This window comes from Oncorhynchus kisutch, linkage group LG9 (assembly GCF_002021735.2).
Source record: "Oncorhynchus kisutch isolate 150728-3 linkage group LG9, Okis_V2, whole genome shotgun sequence".
NCBI lineage: Eukaryota > Metazoa > Chordata > Actinopteri > Salmoniformes > Salmonidae > Oncorhynchus > Oncorhynchus kisutch.
This window is the reverse complement of record NC_034182.2, coordinates 2,414,152-2,429,223: the sequence shown is the minus strand read 5'-3', so window position 1 is coordinate 2,429,223 and position 15,072 is coordinate 2,414,152. Positions and strand designations below refer to the sequence as shown.

The following is a 15,072-nucleotide window of genomic DNA, read 5'->3' as shown; positions in this document are numbered from 1 at the left end:
TGATCACATGTAAAATAAATACTGCAATATTTGTTTTCAAATTATTTCCACCGTTTTGTTTCATAGCTTGTAAATTAATCGCACAAAGTTAAAACTGCATATCCTATGTAGCCTATTCCACTTTGCGCTGCAACACTGCGCATGTGAAGTGCTGAGTGAAATATACCATTTTTAGAAGCGCTGCGCACAGGCAATAAAGTTGGTAAAATTGACTTGAAACAAAAGTCTGAAGTGACACAGTTGTGTTTCTCGGCTATTTACATTGTTTTGTTCACTAGCTAGGTTGTTTTTCCATGTTTGCGTTTCAACTGCTCGGGAAGCGAAGATGCCGCTTCTACTAGTCAGACTCGATCTCACAGCCACAAAACATGACTGGAGTAGCGTTACCATGGTAACCTCCGGCCCTTAAAGGGGCAGGTGAAAATCTTTGTCTCATCTGTGATATTTTGTGTGTACTCAAGTCACAAATTCAATTAAACAATATACCACATTACTTCTTTCTAGTAATGCATTTGTTTTGGATACATTACAAACCGCGCTTTTTGTTTTGTGTAATTTTAGCGGGGAGAAAATATTTTGGCTGGTAAAAAATCTGACTGGCTGGTGGACCAAAAATAAAATGTTATGCCCTGCACTCTTTCATAGGAATTTAACCACCACGCTTATCAACACCATCTCTTCTGTTTACCCCTAGCTGCTGATAGAGGAGAACGAGTGTTTGAAACTGGAGCTCTCCAAAGCCAAGATGGCTCTAGCTGAGGCCCAAATGGAGAAGGACTCCCTGTTGCACCGCATGAAGAGTCTCAAAGTGAGCAACAGCTAGGGTAGGCCACCAGAGGCCCAGTGACCACCAGCCTGTAGTGCTGCATATCACCACAGGGGGGAAGCAGAGAGGAGAGAGGGGGTGCTGGATACTGGAGCTACTTGATATAGCATCACACAAGTATTATTCAAGCATCAGCCAGGTCATTCAAGCCTGTTCTTATGAAGAACTGGTCACCTAAGAACTAGACCACACACACGCAGTCCCTGAAAACCAGAGAGGGGGTCTACTTTTTCACTTCAGCCTACCTACCACCCTCATCCCTACCCCCAGTAGAGGAACTGGAGAGTGGACAGTGTTAGACTTTCATCCCCTCCTCGATACAGTGCTACCGTGTCGTCCCTGGGCTGGGACTAGGACTGCAGTACACATGCTTGTTTTATGTGATTGTTGTGCTTGTTTTGAGTTGCTCTCTTTATGCAGTAAGTTAATGTTCAGTCTCTCCAGTAATCCGACTGCAAGCCAGAGCAGCCTCCTAAATATGGGAGCGTAAGGAGGGATGAAGGGGAGAGGGGACGAATCTAAATTAAACAGCCCTCAAGTGGAATGGAGGGGCTAGGGAGGTGGGGTGGGAGTCCTGAATGTTAGTCTCGGGGGGGGGGGGGGGGGGGGGGAGTTGCCCTCCCCGAATCGATACCTTCTATATGTAATATAACCTTTGATGGGAGGGGCTTGCCTGGGTGGGGTGAGACACTGAATGTCATATCTTTGGAGGAATGTCTTAAAAATAGACTTATTTTGCACTGCGCTGAAACCGAACATGTAATTTGGTGCTTATGAAAAAAAAAATATCTAGCGCTGAACCAATTGTATTTGGTGTGTGTATGGTAATGTACTTATGATGGGCAAAGCGTACACAATGTTTTCTACAGAATTCTGAATGGTTGTGCAGTGTGTTCAACATGTATTTGTCATGTAACTAAAACAAGCATTTCATATAATTGAAAAGGAAAATCTACAATTCTATATTTTCACATGTACTTTTCTTCCATTCCATCTAGTTGATGTCTACAATGCCCATAATGTCCCACTGCACTGTTTATTCCCCACTATTTTTCTACATGTAAATAGCTAGTTGTGTGTCCAGCACTTTTTAACTACATTCACTGTAAATACGATCCCTGTACGAAAGCATCGTCCAATCCGGTTGAGAACACTATTCTGTCATCTCTCGAACATCCAATGAGTGGAAAGAACACTAATATGGAGAGCAATTACCATCTCTTTTCTCCTATGAGGATAAAGCCGGGGGTGTATTCATTATTTGAATTCCTTTACAAAAATGTATTTTCTGTTCAAAACGTTTTGCAACTAAACACATTTACTCCAAACGGAAAACGTTTTGCAACGATTGGACAAATTCAGGTAGGTCCCCCCTCGTTGGTTCTGTTTGCGGCCTTTGCTTCCGTTAAGTTCCTAGAGTAAATTCCGTTGCCGTTGCGAAACGTTGTTTTGCAAAGGTCTGCGACTAATGAATACAGCTCTTGCCTAGCCTCTGCCGAGCCCAACACCGTACGATCAGGTTTTAAGGGGAAATGGAAAGAGCCTGTGACGCGACTTCCACTTTTGGACATTAACAAGGTGACGCTCCATCTTCTCCTCCACATGTACTGGATTGGTTGAATGTTGCAGAAGAGAACCTCCCTGACTCCTCCCCCCTCCTCGTCAAGATTTGTTGTAAAGGATCCAGTTTCAGGCATTTATTTTACGCCTGCTACGTTAGGTAACTCCTCCCAGTGCAGGAGGGGAAACACAGGCATGTGCTTTTCTGTGCGTGCATTCTATATTTGCATAATTATACATGTGTAGTTTTCACCCACGTGACGTCGTGCCCATATCTGCTGCTGCTCCATGCTTGTCTGTTGGGGAAGCCTTGGAGTGTTGTAGAATAGAGCTTGATTTCCCCTTTGGAACATGCTTTTGGCTCACACACAATTCAGCCAGAAGGCAGTTCTGTCTGAAGCATCACGTCTTACACAGGGACGTTTCCAGTAGTAGCATGAGATTTGCTGACGGATTACAATGGCTTGCCTCTCTTTAAAGGTGCAGTCTGCAGGTTCTCTGTCCCGTATGGCAATGAGATCAAGTAAAAACACAACTACCCTAAAACAAAACCAAAGAAGGTAAAGGTAGTTCTGTTTACACCAACGATGACAACTGGTCTTTCTTTGGTTTTCACTGGCAGGCTCACTCGAATGACCCCATCCTAGTCCTTCAAAAAGGGCACAGTTTGGGAATACATACTTTTTCTACTTTAAAGTCCTTAACTATCCAAATTGTGGACCTAGCTCAGCCTAGGCCTAGTTCAGTCCAGCTGAATGTCTTTCCAAGCTGTGCTGTCTGCGCTCTGCCTTGATACGATGCAGGTTCACTTACCTGCTCAACACTGACAACTTGAATGGCTGGTAGGATTTGAATGCTTGATTGTACTTTAAAGGCTGCCCTCCCCGGAGATAACTTTCTCATCCACTTCCTGGTCCAAACGGACCCGCCCCCTCTACAATAGCTCCTCCCTTGACCTGCTCAGCCGCTCCTCTCCTGGGAGCTTCGCCTCCGCCTCCTGAGAACCTATTTGTCTGTCGAAGCTGCTGAGCTACTGATGAAAATAAAAAGGTATCCAATAATTGTTTTTCTCAATTGTCATACTGTTCTACTTGACTTCCTTGCACTTGTCTGTTCTTACTAGCAATGATTATGCTGATAGCTTCTATTGAGGGAACTTTTACTTACAATGATTGTGATGTGGTTGTTTTACCTATCTACCTTAAAGGGCAATTCCAATCTCAATTACATTGTCTTCAGCACAATACCAGTGTCTGCCTATTTGAAAATGGCACATTTCTATGCCCAATGACATCAAAAGTAAATACATTTTAAAAACAGTTATTTTCAAACATGTGTAGACAGGTATGTTGATGGCAATAATGAATATGCGGTTGAAAAGTGGCGGAATTGCCCTTTTTAAGTTGAATTCACTAAGTCCCTCTGCTGAATGCGCCCCTTGCTGTGGTTTTGTCACATAATCCAGTATCAGATAAATGATCAAAATGTAAATCTTATGAAACATGGTGCACACCCAAGGTCATCTGTCTTTCTAGTGAATTGTGTGGGGTTTAAACCTGGTGCATCTGGACAAGGGAACTTCCACCAGTCCACTAACGGGACAGAGCAAACACTTCCATGGGAGGAGTGGATAGAGGAAGCTGCTGAAAGTATCAGACATTGACAAGGGATTGAAGACCAAGTGTCTACCAGTAGAGGGCACTGAGGAGTAAAGGGAACACAGCGAAAGGTCTGCCACATAGATAGACAGGAGGCCAGGCTCATTCTCAATATGTATTTGTGACTCCTCACATCCTAGGCCAGGAGTAATCAAATCCTACCCTGGTAGTCCAGAGTGCTGCTGTTTTTTTTGTTCTACCTGAGAATGAATAGCACCACCTGGTGTCCCATGTCGAGCGGAGAAAAAAGCAGTGGAACTGGCTTAGAAGTCCAGATTTAAATTTGAGGATTCTAGAGTATCGCCTGGCCTCATTCTCAAATGTATTGAAGGGGATGGTCCAAGATCCCTCCACTCAGGCCTTCTCCAGTGTTTTTTGAAAAGGAATTGAGGAAAGATTAACTGAAAAGGAGCCAGAGAAGGCATCTCAATGGCTCTGGCTTAAGTGGGAGGAGCAGTGGACAAGCCACCTGATTGGGCCAGATCAACACGATGGGCGCACCCTTCAGAAGGTGTCGTGGACCGCACCGAAACACCTTATGAAGAAGGGACTTCCCCTGATGAGCGAAGAGCAACAGAAACCACTGTCTGCAGATCAGAAAAATGGCCCTGTGATGTCGGCCATATTAAATGTGCTAGACTGCTTATAGTGAATTGTGGTCAGGTCTTTCGATCCGAGTAGTCAAAGAGAGGACATGGATGGATTGAGACAGATCCCTTACTGTCCACTGTTGTGTATGCTGCCAACGTCCTTGATGAAGACAGAAAAGCAGTCCAAGTCTGACATCTACTGGTAGGTATGGGTATTGACTGTAGGTTCCCCTGTTGTCACCCAGAGCCACATTCAATAGTCAAATGTTGCAGATAGAAATGCCATGAAAATAGCCAAGGTAACTCCTTATGGTATGTTTCAGAGTTAAACTTAGTTTTTTATAGCATATTATGATCTGAATGTTCCAAAAACGTTTTGCCTTGCTGAATGCGCCCCTTGCTGTGGTTTTGTCACATAATCCAGTTCAAAATCAGAAAGGAGAAGAGTAGAAAATGAAAAAAAGACATCATTTAATAGGTTTGACTCGTTTTGAAGCACACATTTCTCCTCTCATCTACCAATGAAATGACCGAGCGACAGCTAAACAATGGAGTGAAACAAGGACTGTCTTGTATGTGTCTGTGGTTCTGCTATGGAATAGATTTGGCTTATGAGATCAGCTTTGCTGCTCTCCCCTGACAGTCAGATTGTAGTATCTCTATCCAACACCCGATGGGGCTGCAGCTTTTTTTTTTTCTCTCTCTCTCTTTCTCTCTCTCCTCTCTCCTCTCTCTCTCCTCTCTCTCCTCTCTCTCTCTCCTCTCTCCTCTCTCCTCTCTCTCTCTCTCCTCTCTCCTCTCGATAGATAGATAGATAGATAGATAGATAGATAGATGACGTTCTTCTCTTCACAGGAAGCAATGCACTGAGCTCACATCAGAGTTCCAGACAGGGGCCAGGGCACAATCACACAACTATGTGTGTGTGTTCCTTAATTTACAGCATTGTTACCAAGATAGTGAACTAGTCAATAACTGTGTATTCTCTGCAGGTCACTGAGTGGCGGTCTAAGACGCTTCTAGCACTGAGATCCAGTGTCACTACAGACCCTGGTTTGATCCTGGGCTGTATCACAACCGGTCGTGATTGGGAGTCCCATAGGGCGGTGCACAATTGGCCCAGGGTTGTCCGGTTTAGGGGAGGGTTTGGCCAGAGTAGGCCTTCATTGTAAATAAGAATATGTTCTTAACTGACTTGCCTAGTTAAATAAAGTTTAAATAAAACATATTTTTAAATCTTCTGGCAAGGCAGGAAGAGATTGACAAAAGGGGTGTGTCTCAATCCAAGCCTGTCAATGGACAGAGCAGATCTTCAAAAAACATGGGTCTCTTGCTTGTTTTGTCACACAAACAGGTGGCATAGAACAAGGCTGCTATTATTTTCACTATATATTTGTTTTACAGCATCCACTGATTTATGTATTTTGGACGGTTATCTTGATAAACCAATAATAATGAAATGTGCACCCCTTATTCGCTCAATAGTGGAATATACAAATCGATATTCCTCCTAAAGCTGACTGCTATCCGAATATAGGAGCCTTTTTATATAACCTGTGACTTTCTTAAATGAGCCAATAAAATACAAAGCCTTTTCGCCTCCGGTTGGTGCTGTAACCCGCCATCCACGCCCATACTGTACAACGTATTAGGCAGGATACCATTAGGCACTCTAGTGAGTGCGGTTCGAAGAAAGTGGAGAACTGAGAAAGAAAGAGGGAGCGATTGGGATGCTACAATAACAGACAGATATACAACGAGAGGACACGACACAGCGTGTTTGTTGGGCTACACGGAGAGAGAAGAGAGGAGAAAATAGCCGAACGGAGAGAGAAGAGAACGAGTGGCGGTCTGGGTTTGGCAACCGGCTTGTTCTTAGTTCCCTCGAGCCAGCTGCAGCAGGCAGCACCGTGCAAAATGCGCTATTTACGGTTCTTCATTCCTGCGTTCGGTTCGACAATGGACTCGTTCTGCAACTGAGCCTGCCAACCTTGCAGCACACCGCGGACGGTAACCTACCCATTTGAGGGAACGCTTACTGCAACATGCAGTAAAAACAACACACTGAGATGTTTTTTCACAAGATACAGTGAAGGGGGATCCCCACCGCCGTTATTCTCTTTCTACATACCGGTTTTGGATTAGAAATCCGGGAAAATAAGAAGTTCGGTCGGGATGGGGAAGGAGCAAGAACTACTAGAAGCGGCCCGGACCGGGAATGTGGTCCTGGTGGAGAAATTACTGAGTGGGAAAAGGGGAATCCTGGGGACAGCCTCGGGCTCCATACCTCTGCCAAACCTACTGAGGTAAACGAAGTCGTCAACATACATGTTCATGTCATATGATGATTGCCTTGTTGATACTACTATTGACATACTTATATTGATGGTCTACGTTGAAAAAGACGGGCTGTTGCGCCAAAGTTGGAGCATAGCACACTTACGCAAACTGACATATCATGAGACCAATTACTTTATGTGAATTCAGGAAAGCCAGAGGCAGGCTCTGCTAAAGCCTGGTTGTAGTCTTTGTGCCCGAGAAGGGGATTTGCGTATAAACTCGGCGCACAAACTGTGCATAAGATTGGCTACATCAATCTTGACAGCTGTCAAATTGTTGTGCACTTTTACACTGACCCTGGCTATACATTATAATGATGCATGGTTTTGTCTGAAGGTGGTGTTGCCAGCAATGACCTGTAGCCTAATACGCATATCAATTGCTGTTGCAAATGTTGATGTTACATTGTAGATATATTTGTCAAGTTCACCCTGGTCTCAGCGCAATTAGTATGGTTTGGGACGTTCTTATGTATCCCTCCATTTAGTAGGATATGTTACGTTCTCCAATCCGTATGATATGTTCCAAATCAAATAGCATTCATTTCTGTCTTAAGTAACCAGACCATTCTTCCATACAGTATCATACGACTTGGAGGTACCCCAAAATATGTCTACTATGTTACGTCTAGTCGGAGCAACCAGCATGAATATTTGGCATTGATCAGTAGCCTAAACACTCAGTGCCTATTGAGGGTCTGTTGAAGGCCTCATGGTGTGTAGACCTATGCCAGTGTGCCGTCATTGATACATTTAAATAGGCTACTATTAAATCACCATAACATAGTCCAAGTGTTTGTGATATGTTGCTGAATGGCTGGCGGTATGTTATGCTGTAAACTTATAAAAGGATATTCTTTCAGGCCAAAACGGAACCTTGTAGCCTCGTATAAAGACAACTTTAGACTGTGAGAATAGTCCCTTTCCTCCAGGCCTCTCCTTCCATCTCTATCAATAAAGAAGAGAGGACAGATAGGTGATCAGTTAGATCAAAGGACCGGGCGTACGGGAGGAGCATCACCTCAGGCCGTGCAGCAGTGCTTTGCTTTCACAGCCGTGTTGAGGTGCACTGATGGGAGAGAGTGAGGAACAAGATAGTTGAAGATGGGAAGGGCGTACGCCTATGAAGGAAGAGAGAATTGGAAGCAAGAGGGAGGGGGAACATGGGAACTGTGTTTGTGCGCATGCTTAAACTGCACGTGAAGAGATGGAGCTAAAGGGTAGGCTTGTACATCACCATGGCAACAGCCTCCAGGAACAATAAAAACACCAATATTTACATCTTACAGTTCAATTTGGAAAAGGAATCAAACAACAATATGTACATATCACCTGCCATGTAGTACAGTATTTTGAAGTTTCATTTTGTACCAGTCCCACAAGACTGCTGGCATCACATAGTTCACATATACTAGCTGTACATGGTCATAGTTCACATATACTAGCTGTACACGGGAATAGTTCATATATACTAGCTGTACACGGGCATAGTTCATATATACTAGCTGTACACGGGCATAGTTCATATATACTAGCTGTACACGGGCATAGTTCATATATACTAGCTGTACACGGGCATAGTTCATATATACTAGCTGTACATGGGCATAGTTCATATATACTAGCTGTACACGGGCATAGTTCATGTATACTAGCTGTACACGGGCATAGTTCATGTATACTAGCTGTACACGGGCATAGTTCATGTATACTAGCTGTACACGGGCAAAGTTCATATATACTAGCTGTACACGGGCATAGTTCACGTATACTAGGTGTACACGGGCATAGTTCACGTATACTAGGTGTACACCGGCATAGTTCACGTATACTAGCTGGACACGGGCATAGTTCACGTATACTAGGTGTACACGGTCGTAGTTCACGTATAATAGGTGTACACGGTCGTAGTTCACGTATAATAGGTGTACACGGTCGTAGTTCACGTATAATAGGTGTACACGGTCGTAGTTCACGTATACTAGGTGTACACGGTCGTAGTTCACGTATACTAGGTGTACACGGTCGTAGTTCACGTGTACTAGGTGTACATGGTCGTAGTTCACGTGTACACGGTCGTAGTTCACGTGTACACGGTCGTAGTTCACGTGTACACGGTCGTAGTTCACGTGTACCAGGTGTTCACGTGTACCAGGTGTACACGGTCGTAGTTCACATGTACCAGGTGTACACGGTTGTGTACCAGGTGTTCACGTGTACCAGGTGTACACGGTCGTAGTTCACATGTACCAGGTGTACGCGGTTGTGTACCAGGTGTATACTGCCGTGGTTCGCGTGTACCAGGTGTACACGGTCGTGTACACGGTCGTGTACCAGGTGTACACGGTCGTGTACACGGTCGTAGTTCACGTTAGAGGCCGACTGATCATGATTTTTCAACGCCGATATCGATTATTGGAGGACCAAAAAAGCCGATACCAATTAATCGGACAATTTTTTATTATTTTATTTATTTGTAATAATGACAATTACAACAATGCTGAATGAACACTTATTTTAACTTGATGTAATACATATATAAAAATCAATTTAGCCTCAAATAAATAATGAAACATGTTCAATTTGGTTTAAATAATGCAAAAACAAAGTTTTGGAGTAGAAAGTAAAAGTGCAATATGTGCCATGTAAGAAAGCTAACGTTTCAGTTCCTTGCTCAGAACATGAGAACATATGAAAGCTGGGGGTTCCTTTTAACATGAATCTTCAATATTCCCAGGTAAGAAGTTTTAGGTTGTAGTTAATATATGAATTATAGGACTATTTCTCTCTCTACCATTTGTATTTCATATACCTTTGACTATTGGATGTTCTAATAGGCACTTTAGTATTGCCAGTGTAACAGTATAGCTTCCATCCCTCTCCTCGCCCCTACCTGGGCTTGAACCAGGAACACATCGACAACAGCCACACCCGAAGCAGCGTTACCCATCGCTCCACAAAAGCTGCGGCCCTTGCAGAGCAAGGGGAACAACTACTCCAAGTCTCAGAGTGAGTGATGTTTGAAACACTATTAGTGCTCACCCCGCTAACTAGCTAGCCATTTCACATCGGTTACACCAGCCTAATCTCGGGATTTCATAGGCTTGAAGTCATAAACAGCGCAATGCTTGAAACACAGTGAAGAGCTGCCGGCAAAATGCACTAAATTGCTGTTTGAATGAATGCTTACAAGCCTGCTGCTTCCTACCATCGCTCAGTCAGCCTGCTCTATCAAATCATAGACTTAATTATAACATAATAACACACAGAAATACGAGCCTTTGGTCATTAATATGGTCGAATCCGGAAACTATCATTTCGAAAACAAAACGTTTATTATTATTGCAAATACCCTGACTCTGCGTGCAATGAACGCAAGAGAAGTGACACAATTTCACCTGGTTAATTTTGCCTGCTAACCTGGATTTCTTTTAGCTAAATATGCAGGTTTAAAAATATATACTTCTGTGTATTGATTTTAGAAAGGCATTGATGTTTATGGTTAGGTACATGTTGGAGCAACGACAGTCCTTTTTCAGCAAATGCCACCGCATCGATTATATGCAACGCAGGACACGCTAGATAAACTAGTAATATCATCAACCATGTTGATGTATACAGAGTTATGAAAACTTGAAATCGGCCCTAACTAATCAGCCATTCCGATTAATCGGTCGACCTATAGTTCATGTGTACAGTTGATTATGTTAACTTCTGCATGTATCAGCGCCTGGTTTTATGTAGAGGCACAGTAATGATGAAGATGGATTTGTGACTGTAGGTCTATTATGTAAACAGGCAGTTATTACAGTGATTACTAGCGTTACCACATGACAATAATGCTCGTCCATTACAATATGTGGGAAATGATGAGGATAATTGTGTGATGAAAGAAGGAACATTTTTAAAAGCCAACACATGCCAGATATGTTGAACACTCTTGCTACACAGGAGAGTCAAGTACTGGTTGTTGTCGGTGCTTGCTATCGTTACTCCTTGTTCTAGTGGCTACTGTCACTGAAGGGGTTCTACAATTGCACAAACACAGAGAGAAACCCCTTTGAACAGTGTGTGGCTGAGAGTACAGTATGTCACCCTGCTCCACAAACAAACAGTGCTGAAGTGATGTGAGAAGAGGTGGTGATTCTCAGAGGACACACACACACACACACACACACACACACACACAGCAGTGATCTGCTCAAGGCTTCAACACAAGCAACAGAACACACAAAAAATAAATGCAGGGGAGGCTTGTCTCTGTCGCTCTGTGCCAATTTAAACAGAGATTGATGGAGAGACAGATACTGTGTGCGTGTATTTTCTGTGTTCTGTTGCTTGTGTTGGAATCTTAAGCAGATCACTAAAACAGAATGTATGTATATATATATATACATACACACTACCGTATGTATATATATACATACGGTAGTGTATGTATGTGTATGTATGTAACGTAACGTAACGTAACGTAACGTACTACCGTTCAAAGGTTTGGGGTCACTTAGAAATGTCCTTGTTTTTGAAAGAAAAGCGGAACATTTTTTGTCCATTTAAAATATCAAATTGATCAGAAATACAGTGTAGACATTGTTAATGTTGTAAATGACTATTGTAGCTGGAAACGTTTTAATGGAATATCTATGTAGGCCCATTATCAGTATTATCAGTAACCATCACTCCTGTGTTCCAATGGCAAGTTGTGTTAGCTAATCCAAGGTTGTCATTTTAAAAGGCTGAATGATCATTAGAAAACCCTTTTGAAATTATGTTATCACAGCTGAAAACTGTTGTTCTAATTAAAGAAGCAATAAAACTGGCCTTCTTTAGACTAGTTGAGTATCTGGCGTATCAGCATTTGTGGGTTCGATTGCAGGCTCAAAATGGCCAGAAACAAAGACCTTTCTTCTGAAACTCATCAGTCTATTCTTGTTCTGAGAAATGAAGGCTATTCCATGTGAGAAATTGCCAAGAAACTGAAGATCTTGTTACAACGCTGTGTACTACTCCCTTCACAGAACAGCGCAAACTGGCTCTAACTAGAATAGAGTGGGAGGCCCCGGTGCAAGAGGACAAGTACGTTAGTGTCTAGTTTGAGAAACCGACTCCTCACAAGTCCTCAAATGGCAGCTTCATTAAATAGTACCCGCAAAACACCAGTCTCAATGTCAACAGTGAAGAGGCGACTCCGGGATGTTGGCCTTCTAGGCAGAGTTCCTCTGTCCAGTGTCTGTGTTCTTGTCCCCATCTTGATCTGTCCTTTTTATTGGCCAGTCCGAGATATGGCTTTTTCTTTGCAACTCTGCCTAGAAGTCCAGCATCCCGGAGTCGCCTCAACACTGTAATTTCACACATAGAGAGATAGTGATTGGTCCTCGCTCATTTCCCCAGTATGTATCGGTCTATGAAGACCAGAGAGGAAATAACACAAAATGCTGTTTATTTTCTGTAATAGTTTCTAACCACAACACTCAGAATTGGTCTTATTATAACATGTAGAATCAGTAATAAATGTCACTTTTTCCCACCACAGCAGCACTCATGGTGTAGTGGACCACTAGACTGAACCGCTAGCCTTGGCAGGCCAACACAGATATGTGTGTGTGTTTCCTCAACCGCCTAGTCTGGGATGACCACCTCTGACGTGTGTGTGTGACTAAACCAACCATATGGGAAGACCACCTCAGGTGTGTGTGTGTGTGTGTGTGTGGAGGAGGGGTGTAACAGACCATCCATAAAGATAGAGGATGGGGAGATGTAAAGGAGTAGTCTGGAGGAGGGGTGTAACAGACCATCCATAAAGATAGAGGATGGGGAGATGTAAAGGAGTAGTCTGGAGGAGGGGTGTAACAGACCATCCATAAAGATAGAGGATGGGGAGATGTAAAGGAGTAGTCTGGAGGAGGGGTGTAACAGACCATCCATAAAGATAGAGGATGGGGAGATGTAAAGGAGTAGTCTGGAGGAGGGGTAGACGTGGGTCAGGGGTTAACTGTGGAGAATGTAAGTGGGATCACACACACTCTCTCAATTCAGTTTCAATTTAATTTAAGGGCTTTATTGTCATGGGAAACGTATGTTTACATTGCCAAAGCAAGTGAAGTAGAAAATAAACAAAAGTGAAATAAACAAAAAAAAATAACAAGAAACATTACACTTACAAAAGAATAAAGACATTTGTTATATTCATTATGTCTATATACAGTGTTGTAACAATGTGCAAATAAAGTACGAAAGGGAAAATAAATCAACGAATGTGGGTTGTATTTACAATTGTTTGTTCTTCACCTTTTTTTGTGCCAACAGGTCACAAATCTTGCTGCTGTGACACACTGTGGTATTTCACCCAATAGATAGGAAAGTTTATCAAAATTGGATTTGTTTTTGAATTTTTTGTTGATCTGTTTAATCTGAGGGAAATGTGTCTCTAAAACGGTCATACATTTGGCAGGAGGTTGGGAAGTGCAGTTCAGTTTCCACCTCATTTTGTGGGCAGTGTGCACATAGCCTGTCTTCTCTTGAGAGCCAAGTCTGCCTACGGCGGCCTTTCTCAATAGCAAGGCTATGCTCACTGTATATAGTCAAAGTTTTCCTTAATTTTGGTTCAGTCACAGTGGTCAGGTATTCTGCCACTGTGTACTCTCTGTGTACTCTCTGTGTACTCTCTGTTTCAGGCCTCTGTTTGCTCTGTTTTTTTTTGTAAATTCTTTCCAATGTGTCAAGTAATGATTTTTTTGTTTTCTAATTGTGTTGCTGTCCTGGGTCTCTCTCTCTCTCTCTCACATACGTACTCCTCACTCAACATAACTCTTGAGATTTGATTAAGTTTCCTTTTAGTTCTGTGAACATTAGAGAGACGGTGTGTGTATTTACCCTGTGTAACAGTACAAACCGTTAGGACAGAGCTCACTGTGTGTGGCTAAGAAAACGCATTGTAAAACATTCATTACAGATAACAAGCATCCCACAGTCTACTCATTTAAATATATTACAGCTGCACCATCGAGAGCATCATGATGGGTTGCATCACTGCCCGGTATGGCAAAAGCTCTGCCTCCGACTGCAAGGCACCACAGAGTGTGTATGGCACAGTACATCACGGGGTTAAGCTTCCTGCCACCCAGGACCTTTATACCAGGCAGTGTCAGAGGAAGGCCCTAAAAATTATCAAAGACTCCAGCCACCCAAGTCATAGACTGTTCTCTCTGCTATCGCACGGCAAGTGGTACCGGGACACCAAGTCTAGGTCCAAGAGGCTTCTGAACAGCTTCTACCCCCACGCCATAAGACTGCTGAACAATTCATCAAATGGCTACCCAGACTATTTGCGTAGTCACCTTTCATAACTCTACCTACATGTACATATTACCTCGACACCGGTGCCTCCGCACATTGACTCTGTACCGGTACACCCTGTCTATAGCCTCCACATTGACTCTGTACCGGTACACCCTGTCTATAGCCTCCACATTGACTCTGTACCGGTACACCCTGTCTATAGTCTCCACATTGACTCTGTACCGGTACACCCTGTCTATAGCCTCCACATTGACTCTGTACCGGTACACCCTGTCTATAGCCTCCACATTGACTCTGTACCGGTACACCCTGTCTATAGCCTCCACATTGACTCTGTACCGGTACACCCTGTCTATTGCCTCCACATTGACTCTGTACCGGTACACCCTGTCTATAGCCTCCACATTGACTCTGTACCGGTACACCCTGTCTATAGCCTCCACATTGACTCTGTACCGGTACACCCTGTCTATAGCCTCCACATTGACTCTGTACCGGTACACCCTGTCTATAGCCTCCACATTGACTCTGTACCGGTACACCCTGTCTATAGCCTCCACATTAACTCTGTACCGGTACACCCTGTCTATTGCCTCCACATTGACTCTGTACCGGTACACCCTGTCTATAGCCTCCACATTAACTCTGTACCGGTACACCCTGTCTATAGCCCCGCTATAGTTATTTATTCTGGCTCTTTAAATGTTTGTTACTCTACTCTTATCTCTTTTTTATTCCTTTTTCTCCCCCAATTACGTGGTATCCAATAGTTTTAGTAGCTACAACTCCTGTACGGGCTC

The 15,072-nt window shown here is 43.3% G+C and overlaps 2 protein-coding genes across 3 annotated transcripts in view; both read left to right on the top strand.

The window, feature by feature from the left end:
• LOC109896549 (UHRF1-binding protein 1-like) overlaps positions 1-3,447 on the top strand; it is a 43,258-nt gene extending 39,811 nt beyond the window's left edge. For both annotated transcript variants that reach the window (XM_031831474.1, XM_031831473.1), the window contains one exon: positions 695-3,447. In XM_031831474.1, coding sequence (XP_031687334.1) covers positions 695-823 — 129 coding nt within the window. In that variant the 3' untranslated portion in view covers positions 824-3,447. The remainder of the gene's footprint in view (positions 1-694) is intronic.
• Positions 3,448-6,268: 2,821 nt separating this feature from the next.
• The window catches only part of LOC109896252 (ankyrin repeat and sterile alpha motif domain-containing protein 1B-like), a 90,406-nt gene continuing 81,602 nt past the window's right edge, over positions 6,269-15,072 (top strand). Inside the window, exon 1 of the mRNA XM_020490529.2 lies at positions 6,269-6,940. Coding sequence (XP_020346118.2) covers positions 6,810-6,940 — 131 coding nt within the window. The 5' untranslated portion in view covers positions 6,269-6,809. The remainder of the gene's footprint in view (positions 6,941-15,072) is intronic.